Below are 19,209 nucleotides of genomic sequence, written 5' to 3'. Positions count from 1 at the left end.
CCTGGTGCCTTATTCCTGCTCATACTCATCACTACCTCTTTTAACTCTTCCATGGTTACTGCCCGCATTAACGCCTTGTTTTGCTCCTCTGTTACTAGTCTTGGAATTTCCTTGCATATATTATCTATTGCTTCTCCTCTGTCCCTCTGGTTTTCTGTGAGGATCCCTTTGTAATACTCCACTAGGGTCTTTTCTATGTCCTCCTGCTCTATAACTCTTACTCCTTCTGCATTCTTAATCGGAAAGATCCTATTCCTCTGTCTATTTTGGATCATAGCTTGATGAAAGAATTTTGTATTCCTTTCCCCTTCCCTTAACCATTTTATCCTTGATTTTTGTCTCCACAGGATCTCCTCCTATTTCCTTCTCTCTTCCAGCTGGCTAATGATCCTTCCTTCCTCGATACTCTTCTTTTCATCCCTGCCCTCTAGGATAATTTTTTGCTGGATTTCTTCCATTTCTCCTTCTAATTTCTGTTTCGCTTCCAAAATGTTCCCAAATTCTTCCCTATTCCATTTTTTTATTCTCTTTTTAATCTCTTTGAGCTTTAATTGTATGGTATGCATTTTCCCCTTACCTCTGATAGTACTCTGAGCCCACCATTCCTCCAGCTTCTTTATGAACTGAGGATCTCTAAGCCAGAAGGATTCGAACCTGAAAGGTTTCTTCCCCTTAACCTTTTTGATATCAATATCTAATCTTATAGGCCAATGATCTGAACCAAGGCTAGGTAAGATTTTTGCTTCAATAAACACATCACGATTCAGAATTTGCTCTGATAGTAGGAACCTATCCAATCTAGATGCAATTTGGTTCTGACCTCCTCTTCTGTTATTCCATGTGTGGATCCCATTTGTTGTAGGGATATCTACTAGCCTCTGATCCCTAATCAAATCATTAAACTCCTCCATATTCTGATCCTCTTTCCTTATTCCCCCTCTCTTTTCTCCTAGATCCCGAATCATATTGAAATCCCCTCCTATTATCCATAAAGGTTCCGGAGCCAAGCTTCTCATGGTTTGAATGTTCTTCAAAAATTCTTTCCTTTCTCTGTATATATGAGGCCCGCACACGCCTGAGATAAGGATTCTTTCCCCCATCCACACTAGTCTGAATAGTCCTGATAGAATTCTGGGGAGACTAAATCAGCTTTCAAAAATTACCTCCTCCGGGTTCCACAGTATTGCCAAGCCCCCAGCTGTTGCTACAGCATCCAGAGCCATAACCTCATATCCTAATTTCAACTTTTTTATAATTTCTACTAATTGCTGCCACTCCATTTTTGTTTCCTGAATTATCATGATGCTTGGTTTATCTTTCTTCACCCTTTCTTTCAAATATCTCTGTTTCCCTTTACTGTTTAATCCCCTAATGTTCCAACTTGTAACGATCATTTGAAACTTTTAGTTGTTTGTTGAAATACCTCTGAAAGAGGTATCACCCTCCCTGAGTTTACTAGAATCTCTCCTACTGTTTGGGTCGACTCACTTAACGTTCGTCTCCCTTTTCTTCTTCCACTCTTGCCATTACCATCCCCTTCTATACTTTGGGACTCCTGGTTTCCTGCTTGATCTGATCTTATCTCTAAGGAACCACCCTTCTTTTCCTTGTATTTTTGAAAAGTTTCTTTATACAACTGTTTCTATTTTTCAGGGGTGAATCTTTCGTCCAACTTTTTCCATTCACTGAGTAATTTCTTCATTATCTTTTCTTCCTCTGTTCCCGTTTCTTTTATATAGTCCAGCCCTGTCATCGACTGTTCAACCATATTCTCCTGTCTTCCTTCCATTTCCCCTTCTGTTTCTTTGCTTTTGCTCATGCTTTTTCTTTTCCCTTCTTTTATAATTTCCATTGGAGTTGTCTCGTTTACATTTTCTTCCTGGTTTTCTCCGTCGTTCTCATCTTCCTCCTCCTGTAGGATTTTGAACTTGTTTTGGCTTTCAATTGGTGATTTTGTTTCTTTTAATTGTGGTTTTGTTGCCCCCAGATTTGGCTTCCTCCTCCTCTGAACCTCCCTAAATTCACTTTCTTCACTTCCGGATCCTTCTCCTTTTCTGAATTCTTCCCTATTTAACCTCTCTACCTCCATTGCTTGATTTTGTGGGCATTCCCTTGCTAGATGCCCATACTCATGGCATCTCCTGCACCTGAAAGGAATATGCTCGTAATCTATGGGCTGCTGCCATACTTCGTCCTGATATTCAACCTCTATGGATTCCGGTAAAGGGTCTGCAATGTTCATGTATACGCAGATCCTTGCGTAGGAAGTGTATTTCCCTCTTTTCGTCGACTCTGCTACCTTCACAAAAGTACCGATCGAATTTCCAATGCCTTCCAATATCTCTGGATCCCAGAATTCTATCGGTAACCCGAACAATCTAACCCATATCGGAGCTGCCATTATTTTCTCCTCAGCTGGGTTGTATCTGTCTTCCCAGTAACGCATGAACAGTCCCGCATTGTTCATGAAGTGTGGTCCCTCCTCGAAAATTCTTTCCTTATCCTCGAGGTTTGCAAAAATGACTGTAAAAAATCCCTTAGCTCCCAACTTGAGGTCTATATGCCCTTTTGGCCTCCATCTCTGCTGAATCCATCTCGCAAGGTCCTTTTCTGATGGCCAATACCCTATAAACTTGCAGATTAACGCGCGGTCTCTCATGTAGCAGCGATACTTCTCAAGTTTATTGCTTGGGATCACATATCTTGGTTTTTTCTGTGCCCTAGGAAGACATCTGTTTGTCATTCTTGCTTGCCATTTGTTTCCCAGGACTGGTACCTCCCTATTTACTTCCCGCTCCCTCCGTTGCCCATCTTCATTCCCTGTATTTCCCAATACCACATTCCTAAAGGAGGGGATCTCTCCCCTCCCCTGCCTTTCTCCCATTACTTCTCTCAGTCTGTCCCACCCTTCTTTTCTTCCCCTTTCTTTTCTTAACCGTCTGTTCTTTCCCGGCCGAGTTCTCTACGGCCGCCTAGTCACCTACTTCCGCCGTCGGCTGCTTCTGCCCCACTGGGTCCTGCTCTCTGAAACCCTATCGTCCACCCTCAGTCAAATCCACTCCCTCTCTCGAAACCCTCATCGTCTCCCGCTCCGTATTATGTTATTAGTTGTTGCCCTTTCGATTTATATTTTAAATCATGAATATATATTTTCTTTATTTTGTTTTAAATAGAAGAAAAAAAGCAAATTTATAAATTTTATGTTCCTCTTATTTTTTAAATAACTCTTAACCATTTTTTTTGGTAGGTAAGCATCCACGGGGATTTGAATCAGTGACCTACAAGGAGTGCCCTAACAGTGCACTCATTCATCGTCAATCTAAAGCCCCGTAGACAACTCTTAACCACTTTCAATTTATATTTTAAATCATGCATTATTATTAATTTGTAAATATATTAAAATTCACAAATCATTTACTCATAATTTGATGTTTTGTTTGTTTTTTTAGGAATTTAACAATTACCTCTCAATATGTTTTTAATAATCTAATAAGGTTTTTTTAAAGACTTTGGGGTTGCTTAAACAATTTGACATTTCATTGTTCAACATATGTTTTCTTGTTCGATATATTTGTCAGGATATTCCGACACATAGGAAATAATTAAGTACAACTTGGTCTAGTGTATAATTAGGTAAAGTGTGTTTCTTTAGTATGTATTTTTTGTAACTTACAATCCGACGATCACGATATGTTCTAGACATGAAGTGATCTGACGATTCATTCTCTCCTCAGTATTACCAACACTTGATCTGTGGTTTAACACCCGATTGGTCCATGATCTCTATTTAAAGAGCATGGAGGGTCATTTGTTAGGTGACCATTCATGAGAGAAGATTATGTAAATTTTCTTTTTTTTACATTAATAAACTTCCTAAAGTGGACGCATTGGCTCAAGCCATGGACTGTTTCTCTCTTTGAGGGTTTTAACCATGTCAAGAATACTGGTGTACTGATTTGTTATCTGTTTGTGAGTAATGTCCTATGGTGTTATATATAAGGAACTTATCCTATAAATTCCAAGATGGTATCAGAGCTATTCGATGGTGGCATCCATTGGTCATCCAAATTAGAAGTCGGTACAACTGCATCGGACTGCAGTTTCCTAGATCTACTATTTCTTACCGCTTTCGGGCCAAGGGGAATGCTCCATTATTTTAGGAGCATCTGTTCTAATGGGGAACACCTTTTGTTTCATGCGGAAAGGTTTTTGGTAGCCCTAGTTACGCCATTTTTAAGATCTGGAGGTATATAGTTTTTATTTGCAGTTTTAGTTATTTATCTCTTTGTTTATTTCAGTTTATTTATCTCTCTGCCTTTTTCAACCAGATATATACCTTTCATTTATGTGTATGCTATTTTCCCCATGACTCTGTGTGATTTGGGAAAACCAAAAACAGAAAGAAAGGATTTTTCTCATGCATATGCTCTTTTCTGTCATGCCTTAGTGTGATCTTAGAAAACTAGAAACAGTGAGGAAAATTTATAATTTCTGGCTAAATCTTAGTTTAAGTCATAAGGCTTGGATTATTTTTGCGTGTTCATTTTGGTCTATATGTTTTTTTTTTTTTGTAGGCAAAACAGAGTTTTTCAAGTAAGCACACACTCTAAAGCTTCAGTGAGAAAAAAAAAAACCCTTCCTCTTTTCCAAAAATTACTAACCTTTTAAACTAGCTCACTTGGTCCATAGTTACTTTACGAGAATAGAGGTCTTGGGCTTTGTTGCAGTGGCTACAATGACCCTCTAAAAATTTTTCTTAGCTTCGTTTTGGAGCCTCTGTACCAACCATCATAGCAGCATGTCTTGCACTGTCAAGTACATAGGTTTCATTGGTTTTTCAACAGCTTGCCAGCCTGTGCATGTTAGTTTTCTTCACTTCCCTCACAAGCTTCCATTTCGAACTTGGGCTAGTTGCTGGCTGAGAAGCTCCCTCAGAAAATTGCGTAATTCTGGAGGGGAATGATCCTTCCCTCTAGAAATTGCGCAACTCTATTGGGCAACCCGCTGGGCTTAGAAATTGTGTAATGTAGTCAGACAGTCTTCCTTGGGAAAATTGTGCAATCTGGCCTAGCACTGCAACTTAGCCCAAAAATTACGAAATCAGTTGGGCAAACTGTTGAGCTCCAAAATTGCGCAGAGTAGTCAGACATGCTTCCTTGGAAAAAATGTGTAATCTAGCTAGCACTGCAACTCAAGCTAGAAATTGTGCAATTCTATGTAGCAGTCACCTGCTCCTCGAAAAAATTATGCAATCCCTCTAGGATAGCCATCCCAGCTCCTCCCAGAAATTGTGCAATAGTTACCTACTCCTCCCAAAAATTGTACAATCCCTCTGAGATAGCTAGCTCAGTTCCTCTTAGAAATTCCGGAAATCCCTCTCATTCAAGCAGGTTGTTACATGTGCCTTCAGGTTGATCGGTTCCCTCCAAGACCGAGCAAAACTGATTTGCATGCATGGGCTGCTCTTCCCAAAATAGCAAAAGGCAGCATGCAAAAGGCATCCCTAGATCTAGGGATCTATTCTTAGCAGCTGGAGGTTACATGAAAATCTCATTTTAGAAACCTCTCACCAAGTGTCGCTTTTTCCTAAATTTGTGGCATGCACGTCATAACCTCAATCTTATCAAAACTCATCAACCAAATGATACATAGCTCATTCCTCACATCGACCTTGCATCTCTGACATCCCACATCACATCTAGGAGTCTTCGGCACTTTCAATTTAGTTGTTTCAAGGTAAGTATGCTTTACATGTCTTGCACTATGTCTATGTCACTTTTTGTGTTTTGCTTTGTGTGAGTGTTGTCTGCTTGATTTTAATGAGCGCTTGTTGTCATTTCAATGTATGTTACCTTGTAGAAGCATCGTTTCAGTTTTCATTTGCATCTCATTGATGTCACATGCATGACATTGTTTTCGCACCGATGATTGCTATTGTGGCGACCCATTTCACACACATGCATGCTTTCCTATTTTCTGAATCCTTCACTTTTTGTTTGCATGAATGGTCATTCATTGTTGAATTCACTTAGTATCACCATGCATTCAGACTTCTCATGTTTTCAAATTCCCATCAGCGGGTCTCGGCTACCTTAGCCCAGACCTTGCCTTACCCAACTAGCATTGTGCATTTCTAGAAGTGAAGGCTCTTCCTTCCTTGCAGAAATTGTGCAAGTCTAGCCTAGCACTGACATCCATGCCTACATTACACAATTCTAGGAGGTAGTGCCTTGCTGGCCCTAGAAACTACACAATGCAATTTTTTGGTCTGCATGTCACTCATGACTGAAATTGTGCATTATGCAGTTTCAATCCTCAACAGACTAGGATGGACTGTGCATTTCATAGTTCCAGCAGTCAGTAAGCCTCCCGACAACCTAGACTATGCCTTACGCAGTTTTGACAATCAGTCTCCCAGTCTCCCGGTGAAAATTATGCAATCTTCACAGATAGTGACATAGGTATGTTGCATGTTAGTCTTCCAGTTTGTTTTGGTTTTCGACTGGAAGATTGCTTGTCATGAGTGTTTCTATGTCTCCAAGTATCACAGGTGTTCATTTTCCTCTCAGTAACATAGGTATAATGGTTCCAGGAGAGAAGAGTCGATGACATTGTTTAGAGCACAACTGGGGATGTAGTCAATCAAGTGTTTATGAAATTTCCTATCTATGAAGACATCAAGTTGTTCATGGACAAGGATATCAAGATTAAATGGCAGTGGCATCACAATGATCAACACCATCAACAACAGTATCACATCTGCATGTGAAAAATGCAAAAGGAGGGTTGTTGGTAGTGCAGAGGTGGAACAAAGTTGCAAGCTCAATCAGATCCACCTATGATGAAAGCATCTTTGGAGATTGAGGCTATGAGGTGATAGCGTGACAAGAGGATCGTGCGAAGCCAGAGAGAGAAATAGAGAAGGAGATATAGGTGGTGAAGCAGCAACTCAAAGAAGAACAAGAACAAGCACAACAGGAGATGCAACATGAACAGACTGATGAAATTGCACCCATACAAGGTATTGACCCATCCAATAGCTGGCATGGAGTAGATAGGGTGAGTAGTGTTGTTGATTACATGTAAGGGTATTCAGGAGCATGGATGTCATTGTGCACAAGCAAGCAATCCCACCCATTTGGCACACTCACCCAGGTGAAGAAAAGAAGCAAGTCTAACTGGATCTGAACATGTATTTTGACAAGTTGATGTGCATGGTCACTAACACACACTCGGAGATCAACAAAAACACTATGCATCAGTATGTTGTTGGTCCAGCTACACTCAAGATGATGATGTGCATGTTATTAGATGAGTTGGACAGAGGAGACATATTAGTGTACCTGGATGTAACGGAGGCAAGATTTAACTTTCAGCAGGATGTCACCATTCAAACGCATAGACACCATCAGGACGACCAAGCATGGCATTAGTTCACTACCATCAATCATCGCAAGGATTTCAAAGGGTTGGTCTTAACACAATTGTCTGAGTGTTACTGATGTCTTGCATGGCTTGCCCAAGCCTATTTTTTTTCACATGGGTACATGTTCAGATTGTATGTAACATCTTGTCAAGTGGAAGTTCAAGTGTTGATAGTTGAATGTAACAATCATAGAGTAGTTGAAGAGTCATGAGAGTAGGCGAACAGTCACAAGGGGGAATGTCAAGGGTCATCCCACCCTTTGCTATATATAGTACCTCATAACTCATTGTAGAGGCCTTTGGTCAGCCAAGCTTTTGATACGAGTATCTTAGAGAAAGCTTGGAGAGTATTGTAACGAGTCTTGGCTTCTCCACAATGTAGTGCTAGTACATCTCTTTGGAGGAGCAGGTGTTAGTGACTGTAACGTTCTGCTATCGGGACTAGTGGTCAGTCATGCTTATACTGTATGATTGGAACTTTCACTTCTTAATATAACAGAGCCAACACATTTCATGCATATGTCGTTATTGTATTTCAGCTATCTTGTTTACTCTAAATGATATATATATATATATATATATATATATATATATATATATATATATATATATATATATATATATATATATATATATATATATATATATATATGTATATATGTATGTATATATATATATATATATATGTATGTATATATGTATGTATATATATATATATATATATGTATGTATATATATATATATACATACATCTATATATATATATATACATATATGTATATATATATATATATATATATATATATTTGTTTGCTTACATGTGTGTATAGACTCTTTTTGTATATGTATGTATGAATCTTATTGAAATGTGTTGTTGGTTTAATCATCACTTTAGATTGTCAGCTTACTTGCCTTCCAGTTTGTGATGCATCCTTTCTCGTGTGTTCCCTTCTTAACCATGTGCTTTCACAAGTTTCCAAAGGGCACACTCACCTCACTCTTTGTGTGATAGAACCGTTCATACACCTTCCTTGTATTGTTGTGCATGTTACACCCTTGCTACCAACAAGGAAATTTTACTTACCTGTATGCACAACTGAGGTCAAGGTGATACCATACGACCCACTATTGGGACTCCTACACCAAATGGTCTGAGGTATAGTTGAGACTTCTTACTGGGGAGATTCCCTGACATGTTAGCAAGTCCAACGTTGTCAATATGTTCAAGTCTTTATTTTTTTTGAGTTACTTTTTCAAAAAACACATGTAACTTATGTTTTAAAGTTACTTTATGTAAAATATTTCTCACTCATTATAAAATGTGAGTCATTTATAATTCTAAAGTCACTTTATATTTTATTTAAGTTGTCATTTAGTGGATAGTTCATAAAGTACCATTGTAAAAGTGAATTTTACTTATTTATAAAAGTGAGTCATATAAAGTAATATTTTTTTAAAAGTGAGCTAATTAGATTAAGTTTGGAAAGGGGGTGGGGCGGTGTTAAATATAACATTATCATTCACTTCCCAACATTCATATGGTTTGTCAGCGTCTTCAACAATGTTTCTTCAAAAAGCAATAACATTTTCATCCGGAAGCCGTTTTCAGAGCTGTTGTTTTTTAATTGGCCTAACTTTTTGATATGTTTCCATTGGAACACTTAGTTTCAATATATACTGCTTCAGTTTCTTTTAAAATGGAAAGATCATGCCTAGTTATTCTTGACAACACCAACTACTTCCAATGGCTATCCTACACTGTGGATTTTCTTAGAAGTAAAGGTGTTTATAAAACAGCCTCAAGCCAAGAGTTTGAACCTAAAGATGAAGATAAGCAAGCCAAATGGGAAAATAATCAAGATCAAACACATGGTTTGATAGGGATGTCTATATCTTCAGATATTAGATTCCATATCGCATAAATTGATAGCCCCGATGAAGCAAGGAAACAACTCAAGAAAGTTTTTGGAATTAAAAATGAAATTAGAGCCCATCAACTCGAAAATGAGTTGCTTATGTTGGACCCCAATAATTTTTCTTCCACTAAAGATTTTTTGTCCAAGTTCAAGACCCTTAGACTTCGATTGGAAGGTGTTAAGGTTAATAAAGAAGATGGTAGCCTTATCTATTCCATTCTTACTAAGTTAGGACCAGCCTACTCTATGTTTGTTTCCACCTTCCATTATACTAGAGAAGCCTTTATTTCTAAAGAACAAGACTACAAGTCCCCCTGTTTTGATGTATTTTTTGATTCTTTAACAAGGGAGTAGGAAAAAATCTTACATCTTGGTCTTTTTAATAATGGAAACTATTCTAAGGAATCCTTAGCACCCCAACAACAACCAAGTTCAAAGAATCCTAAGAAGCAGCATCCTAAAAAGAATGGTCCTAAACCAAACAAGGGTCCTAAGCAATTTCTGTCTCACAACGAAATATCAACTCAAAAAAATGATAAGGCAACTAAAAACAAAGGGAAGAAGACTGATAGACATTGCAACTTTTGTAATCGTAATGGCCACTTAGAATCCAAATGCTTTAAGAATATGGAAGCCTTGGAAGAACCAATGAAGAATCGTAATATCCATTTGGAGAACTCTTCAACTTCAACTTCATCTTCAGGAATAGCACTTTCTACATGTGGTTTTCAAGCATCTTCGTCTAGTTATGCACTAAATGTATCTTCTTCTTCTCATTCTCATGAGTGTCTCATTGATTCTAGAGCTTCTTATCACATGACAAAAAACAAAGCCATGTTTTCTTCTTTAAATGATTGTAACACAAAAAAATATAGATGTTGGTGATGATAGATCTCTTAGCATTGTAGGGGCTAGAACTATTCATCTAGACAATGGCCAATTTAATGATGTATTATGTTTTCCTACCTTATCGTGCAACCTTCTATCTGTATATCAGATAACTCATTCAAGTGAAAGTAAAACTGTTGAAATTTCACATCATGATGTTGTAATTAAGGACCTAAGAGATCCTAGACACATTTTAGCTACTGGCATTGCTGATGATTCTACAAGGTTGTATAAGTTTAACAACTTTGGCTCATCCACTCTTCCCTCAGTATTTGCTGCTCATAATGATGAAGTGAACAAACTTTGGCATGAGTGATTTGATCACTTAAACTATTGCTCCCTTACAAATCTATGTAAAGAAAATATGGTGATAGGTCTTCCTATGGTATCTTGCAGAGATGGTGTTTGTTCTGGATGTGTACTCGAAAAACATCATTGGGATAATTTTGAAAAATATACCTCTTGGCATACCTCAGCCCCTTTATAGCTTATGTATAGTGATTTATGTGGTCCACTTCCAGTTGTTTCATTCTCTGGATACAAGTATTTCTTAACGTTTATTAATTATTTCTCCAGACGTACTTGGGTATAATTATTAAAACTCAAAAGTAAAGTCTTTAACATGTTCTTGGCCTTTAAGGCCTTTGTTGAGAAACAATCTAGACATCAAATTCTTAAGGTAAGATCTGATAATGGCAGAGAATATGTTAACAACAAATTCATCAACTTTTTCACTAAGCATGGAATTCAATTGCAACATACTATTCCATATACTCCATAGCAAAATGGTGTAGCTGAAAGGAAGAATTGCACCTTAAAGGAAATGGCTAATTCTATGCTTTAATCTAAAGGACTTAGTCTTAATTTTTGGGCAGAAGCAATTCACTGTGCAAATTACATAGTAAATCACACTCCTACTAAGGTTTTAAAGAATATCACTGCAGAAGAAGCATGGAGCTCAATTAAACTAGATGTAAACCACTTTTGTGTTTTTGGAAGTGAAGCATGGTCCCATATTCCAAATGAGAAACATAAAGCCTTAGAACCTAAGAGTGAAAAGTATTTTTGTTTGATATCCTAAAGATGTTAAAGGATATATACTTCTTCAACCTAAATCCAAAAATGTTATCATTAGAAGAGATGTAAAGTTGGGTGAAAATATATTGGCTTATGAGCCTAGTTTAAAGGATGTACCACCTCTCTCTATCCCTTCTACGTCTAAAAATATTCCTTCTTCAGATGATGACATCAAGGATGACAATCCTCCCCCACCTTCTTGGGATCCTCTTTCAATTCCCCAGCTTCCAAAATGGATCCGTGCTATTCAGTATGCAACAGGTTCTCTTACAAGTGATCCTATAGACTAGCATCATACATGTTATCAGATTGATAGACCCTCTTCTTTACTGGCTCAAGCTTCAGAGAATTATGATCCCGACACCTTTGTAGAAGCTTTAGGCCATCCAAATTAGGATGCAGCTATGAATGAAGAATATCGTTCACTATTGGCAAATGATATATGGGACCTTGTTCCTCTTCCAAAGGGATGAAAACTTGTTATATGCAAATGGGTTTATAGAACCAATTTTGGACCAGATGGAAAATTTAATAAACAGAAAGCTCATCTTGTTGCTAAGGGTTTTTCACAGGTTAAAGGCATTGACTATAATGAAACCTTCTCCCCAGTTTCCAAAAAGAACTCTATCCACCTTGTTCTTTCCCTTGCTACCTCTTTCAAATGGGAAGTCCATCAGATGCATGTTAAATCCGCCTTCTTGAATGGGGACTTACATGAAGAAATATATATGCAACAACCTCCTGGCTTTATATAAACAGACTCCAACTCTTGGTTCTAGAACTATTACATGGGCTTGTAAGAAAAAAAATTCCATTTCACTTTCTTTAGCAGAAGCAAAGTATCGTGGCATTATTAAAGCTAGTAAGGAATCCCTATGGCTTCATCAGATCCTGTGAGAGTTTTGTTTTCAACAACAGCATCTGACCACACTTTGGTGTGAAAATCAAAGTGCCATTCAACTATGCAAAGATCCAATCTAACATCAGGACAACAAACACATTGAGCTACACATGCACTTCATCAGAAAGCCCATTCGCGACCATGTTCTTGAAGTGAAATATTGTTCAACTGATGATCAAGTTGTAGACATCTTTACAAAGGCTCTCACAAAGGTGAAGTTTACTAAACTTTGATTTATGGTTGGAGTTCAAGAAGTTATCACTAAGGGGGGATAGGCTCTAATGCTTCCTTCCTTCTCCTATTGTGTCATCTTTGTACATCCTTCAATCCTATCCCAAGTTTTTCCTAAAGGGGGATGTTAGGATATTCTGACACATAGGAAATAATTAAGTACAACTTAGTCTAGTGTATAGTTAGGTAAAGTGTGTTTCTTTAGTATGTACCTTTTGTAACTTACAATCCGAAGGTCACAATATGTTCTAGACATGAAGTGATCCTATGGTTCATTCTCTCCTCAGTATTACCGACACTTGATCCTTGGCTTAACACCTGATTGGTCTATGATCTCTATTCAAAGACCATGGAGGGTCATTTTTTAGGTGACCGTTCATGAGAGAAGCTTATGTAAATTTTCTTTCTTTTACATTAATAAATTGTCTGAAATGACCATGTTGGCTCAGGTCCTGGACTGTTTCCCTCTTTGAGAGTTTTAACCATGTCAATAAGACTAGTGTACTGATCTGTGATCTGTTTGTGAGCAGTGTCCTTTGTTGTTCTATCTAAGGAACTTGCCTTGTAAATCCCTACAATATTTTGTTTTCTAATTCATTGATCCCTGTCCGCACCGAATATTCCACTTAATATAAAAAACTCATTGCCCACTGTTCCAATAATTTTTTACATTTGGTGAACCCACTAATCACGGCGACACATTTTTTCCCTTACCAATCTCATTGTCCATCAAAACATATGGAATTAGTCTTCAAATGATTTGTAAATATAGAACTCTACCTTAGTTTTTTCAGTTTTCATGTCCATGCTATGAAAGTATTGCCAAGCATTGTCAACTAGGCATGCGTGGTAACATGCAGACAAAATTCTAACAAGGGACATGGTCGGGCTTCAAGCCACAGTGCTTTATTTGTTCAAAAAGGCACACAGAGAATCCTTCTCAAACCCTTGTATGTCATATCCCACAATCATTTCATTCCATGAGACCACAACCTGGCCAGGCATTTCATCAAATACTTTACGCGCATTATTTATAACCCCACATTTGGCATACATGTCTACAAGTGCATTTTCCACAAAGATATTATGCTCAAATCCACTTTTAATTATTCCTCCATGGATATGTTTCCCACAAACCAAGGATTCCAAGCCTTCACAGGGTGAGAGAACAATTGTGAATGTATCAAACTCTGGCTTCACACCTATCCTATGCATATCTTGAAATAGCTTCAAGGCCACTTCGAAACAACCATTCCGCGCAAACCTTGCAATCACTACATTACATGTGAACACATACTTTTGAGGTGTTTTCTTAAAGAGCTTGAAGGCCTCATCAACATACCTATTTTGTGCAAACCTAACAATCATTGATAAGATTTTAATTATAAATTGTTTTCATAATATTTATTTGATATGGGCACTAAGATGGTACTTGATGTATATGATTGCAAAATTATAAATAAAAATAAAAGAACAAAAATAAAATAAACAACCTAAATTTATTATAACATTTATTATTTGAAACCAAAATACAATTCTTTCAATTTAGCACTCCTATCGACTTCTCTTTGTACCTTCTAGAAGAAATTACTAGTTATTATTATTAGGTCAGTAAGCCTTCCTTTTGAATCACTGCACCTCACTTTTTCGCCTACATTTTTGTTGTGCCAATGACATCAGTGTACTACTAAAATTAATTAAGTTATGTAGGTTTTCCAAATTTAATTGCACTTTGTTGAACCCAATGGTTTTACCAGAAGATTTATCAGAAATAAAATGGAAAAAATGGAACTCGGAATCTTGTGGAAAAGGTGATGCGATGAATGCGCTGTCTTACTGAAGAGGCAATGCGATGAATGCTTGTCAGCTTGACGAAGCTCTTATTCACTATACTAGCATTAGGAGAATGTAACAAGTGTGATATTATGAGCTCTCACGAAGTGCTTTTCATGTATCCAACTACCTAACATTTCCAACTCATGTTTATTAATTTTAAATGACTCTTAATGTAACATCCTTATCCCAACAATTTTTTTTTTAAATCTAATAGAGAAAGCTATTCAGTTAATGAAATTATGTTAATATTAAATTATTCGACTCTAGGTCAAATTCCAAACACATTTAAGGGATTTTTAAAGTTTATGCTACCCATATAGATCATAGGTAATGTTAGTGTGGATATTTGATTAACACCACGGAAACATATACCTCCTCGTTGGACTCCACGTCATTTGCATCGTTGTACACTGCATTAACGCTGCCTGAGCGGACTTACCTGGGGATGCCTCCTCCTCATTTAGGCGAGAGAGCCCCGAGGCCCTCCCTTGTCACAACTATCCTTCTCCCTGTTGGCCACATAGTTTGGTTTTAATGATTCTTACCTTGGCCATTCGGAAGAGTCTCAAACCAATGCAGATGGCACATTCTCCACCATCAGATCTAGATTGATCTATGGTCTTGACGATTCAGGGCTGACAGAATATGATAATGTTTTTCTTCGGTGATGAGAGGTTCATTTGACTGTTGGGGTTTGGCTCTTTAGCTCTGCAACGAAAGGGGCGACTTGGTTCATCGATTCACCATGCTTGAATCCTCAACCTTACAAGTATCTGCAAACCTTGAACTAATAGCTCATGACCTTCCGTTTAAAGACTTCTCTACTATGAATCTATGCGTATTTGATGGGCAACTGATGGGGATTTTTAGTGTTTCCCTTGCATAGGGGCATCTACCACAGAATGGATTTACATTTCTGGTGGAGCGGTCGATTCCACGTGGCAGAATAAGGTAATTCACAATTTTTATAAAGTTTATGTTGAAATTTACTCTCCATCTTAATGTTAAGGCTCTATGTGCACTTACAGGCTTCGTCTGCAGCTCCAAGGAATGCTAAACCTCAACCCAGGTAAATATCCTCATTTTATTGCAAGATTCATTTCGGTTGTCAAATTATTATCGATTCTGGTCCTCATACCCGTTGTTCTTTGTGTAGGTACACATTCCAGTGATTCGAACTCTTCTTGCAGCATGGCTTTTTGGGTGGTGCCAGCGCTCTAAATAAACTTACTGTTCTCGTTTTCCAGGTGGGTTTGGATTCAGAATATTTCCTTTAATTCGAGCTCTTAGAGATAGTCCTCCACGAACAAAGGGTTTTTAGAACTGTAATTAGACATGATTTTAAGCCTTGCAGCTAGAATACTACTGCTGTTAGTGATTGTATTTAGTTAATTTTTAACTGGTCGGCCTTTGCATTACCATTATGATAGCTTGGGCTAGCGGTTTGGTTCCAAGAGTTTTCTACGAGAAGTCGGACTGTACATTTTGGCATACAGAATATATGTTAAATACTGTATCTAAACTGCCATGATAACTCGGCTTCTGATATATATATATATATATATAGAAAGATTGAATTTATTTTTGTACTGGTTTAATTCTGTGAACTGAACATCTTTGGTTATTAAGTGAATGATTCGAATGATAATATGACTATGGTCATCATTACTCTGTTTCTATATATAGACGTTTCAGTCCTGCTCGAATATAGCTTATGGTTTAATAACTCAGAGGTTTTAGGGTTTTAATAGAGTCTGGGTACTTGGCTCATGATGAGTTCTCTCCAGACAATATATTCTTTTCCTAGCAATAATTTGTTGACACAGTAATATTACTTATCTGTTTTCATATATGAGTGTGATTTATGCACGTAACTTTTTTATTTTGGAAGGTCCCTCCACCCAGCCTTAGATCTGGCTATTACCTCCAGAATCCCCCTCTCAGCTCTTCCACTTCTGTCAATGATAAACAGTCTGGTACCTTGGGCGTCAGGACCATGTCCAACCTCAAGTATCATGCCACAGCTCTTATCACAATTTCTTTCCCACTGGCTAACTTACTCAGCTCTGGGAAGAAAATAATCACAATATAGTTTTTCCTCTCCTTTTTCCAACCCCACGGGGTTCTGTCCTTTTTCCTTTTCAAGGGAGAGGGTGAATGAACTGTCTGCAATTATTTTTTCAAAAGTTAATTTAACTAATTCTCCAATTCTTTTGCAAACTGATTCAAAATCTTTTAATTAATATTTAACAACCTCTGTTCGCGCTTTTCAGCCTAAATATTTTAACAACTCAAATTAAACTAAATAAAAATTAACAATGGTAAATAAAACTTGGTAAAAACAATTGTTGTTATGTCATTGAATGTTACATTTAATGACTTTCAATTTATATTTTAGATTATGAATATATATTTCCTTTCTTTTATTTTAAATAGAAGAAAATAAGCCAAATTATAAAAGAAGAAAAGAGGCTTTCATCATTGGTAATACTGTGGTATTATGATTCCTTATAACACTTTTACCAAAGGAATTAGGATTTTTGTTAAATGGTTAATTATTAAGAAATTTTGAAGTTTTAAAATAATTTGTATATTTCTATTTTTTTATTATTAAAAATTTTACACTATTTTAAATACCATGTAAATGGGGATTAACTTTTAAAATAACTCTGGACCGTTTTCAATTTATATTTTAGGTCATGAATATATATTTCCGTTAGTTTATTTTAAATAGAAGAAAAAAAAACCATTTATAAAAGAAGAAAAGAGGCTTCCATCCATTGTTGTGTTATGGTATTTCGATTCTTTACAATGCTTTTACTAGCGGAATTGATTTTTTGTTAAATGGTTAATTATAGGAATTTTTAAAGTTTTATAATAAATTTTATATTTTTAGTTTTTTATTATTAAGAATTTTACATTATTTTAAAGGGGATTATTTATTTTTATATTGGTAAAATTTAAAAAGAAATAAAAATTGTAAATACTTATGGTATTGTGGGTAAGTAGAGTATATTTATTATTTTGTGATGATCAATAGGTTTGATTGTTTAATCTTGTGGTAAATTGTGTGTTGGCAAATCTTTTAATAAAATGATATATTTTAAGCTATTAGAATATTTTTTATTAATGGTTTTTTTGGTGTGTGTTGAATTTTATATAAATTTTAGATATATCGAAAATTTATGGAGTAAAGATTTTAGAAGATCTTTTCAATTTCCAAATTAAGTTAGACTAATAAAAATTTAATGAATGTTTAAAATTGATGAGAAGACTAATTTCCTTCATCATTCTAACAATTTTTGTTATCTAATTTTGATTAAAAATTGGAGATATTAATGGTGGAAGTTAATGCAAATTGGGATTATTGTATTATTGTGTAATTGGGTGTTAAATGGATGTTAATGTGTTATGTGGCTCAATGGTAAATGTGTGTGATTGATTTGAATTAGAGGATTGTATGGTTATTGTTGCATTGGAATCATGCTATAGTGGTTTCTCTATGTTCCTTAGTTGCTAGTCATGTAGTGGTTTCTCTATGTTCTTTAGTTGCTTCTACTCATGGTTAATGGTTATTTGAGTTTTTCCTGTTGCTTTAAACTATTTGGCATTGTTTTGCTCTTGGTTATGGCTTCTCTATCTTATCACATTGTTTAGTCATAGATGCTCCATTGACTTGTTGATGCAAAGGGTGGTAGTTGTTAGTGTGTTTCGTGATCCAATAAGAAATGTAGAGAGTTGGTGGTTTGATTGTTTAGACGATTTGTATGGGTTCTTGTGTTGCTCATGGTTATTGTTTTGATGGTTATGGTCGTCATTATGGTGGCTTATACATGTGGAGGGTTGTGAGTGTTATTGTGATGCATTCAAACCAACATGTATTGTTTTCTTATTCTTTGTTTTGTTTTTTTCTTTTAGTGATTTCACAACTCATCTTTTTTAAGTATAATGCGTTTTATTCTTATTCAAAGTGGTTTTTATCCTTTTTGTCATTCATTGATCCCTGTCAACACTGGATATAGTTTCTACGTAATTTAGAAATTTAGGCCATTTTTTTCATTTATAAATCCCACTGCTCACCTCAACGTATTTTTTTATGTTTTTCCCCTCATGAGTCCCACTAATTTAATACTGGATATAGTTTCTATGTAATTTAGCAATTCTTTTGTTCATGGTTTAAGACATTTTTTTATTTAGAAATCCCACTGCTCATCTCAACATATTTTTTTATATTTTTCGCCTCATGGGTCCCACTACTCGTTGTTGAATTGAAACTTTTATCTTCAAAAAATGCATTATTATTTATTTGTAAATATATTAAAATTCAAAAATCATATACTCGTAATTTAATGTTTTTTTTAGGGATTTCACTATTACTTCTCAATATGTTTTTAATCATCTAAAAATGTTTTTTCCCTTGGCGATCTCACTATCGGCAAATGCATATGGAACTAGTCTTCAAATGATTTGTAAATATATAACTCTACCTTAACTTTTTCAATTTTCATGTTCATGCTATGAAAGTATTTCCAAGCATTGTCAACAAGCCCTACATGGCAACATGTAGACAAAACGCCAACAAGGGGCACATGGTCTGGTTTCAAACCATAGTGCTTTTTTTTTTTCAAAAAGACATAGAACCTCCTTCCCACACCCTTGTATGACATATCCCACAATCATTGCATTCCATGAGACCACATCCCGGCCAAGCATTTCATCAAACACTTTACGCACATTATTTATAACCCCACATTTGGCATACATGTCTACAAGTGCACTTGCCACAAATATATTATGCTCAAATCCACTTTTAATTATGCCTTCATGGATATGTTTCCCACAACCCAAGGATGCCAAGCTTTCACGAGATGAGAGAACACTTGTGAATGTCTCAGAGTTTGGCTTGACGCCTATCTTATGCATATCTTGAAACAT

The 19,209-nt window shown here is 36.3% G+C and overlaps 2 protein-coding genes across 2 annotated transcripts; both read right to left on the bottom strand.

Annotated features, from left to right (window-relative positions):
• Positions 1–356: 356 nt before the first annotated feature.
• LOC149184026 (uncharacterized) lies at positions 357–1,100 on the bottom strand. The gene has a single exon (XM_089415194.1). It carries the CDS (start codon positions 1,098–1,100, stop codon positions 357–359), a length of 744 nt encoding a protein of 247 aa, XP_089271320.1.
• A 12,244-nt stretch (positions 1,101–13,344) lies between these two features.
• Positions 13,345–13,806, bottom strand: LOC149184025 (pentatricopeptide repeat-containing protein At4g21065-like). Its single transcript, XM_089415192.1, has one exon. It carries the CDS (start codon positions 13,804–13,806, stop codon positions 13,345–13,347), a length of 462 nt encoding a protein of 153 aa, XP_089271318.1.
• Between the last annotated feature and the right edge of the window lie 5,403 nt (positions 13,807–19,209).

This window comes from Pinus tabuliformis, chromosome 3_2 (genome assembly GCF_031772625.1).
Source record: "Pinus tabuliformis cultivar Carrire ecotype Pingquan chromosome 3_2, CPIR1, whole genome shotgun sequence".
NCBI lineage: Eukaryota > Viridiplantae > Streptophyta > Pinopsida > Pinales > Pinaceae > Pinus > Pinus tabuliformis.
The sequence above is the reverse complement of the archived record's forward strand: the minus strand, read 5'-3'. Positions and strand labels throughout refer to the sequence as shown.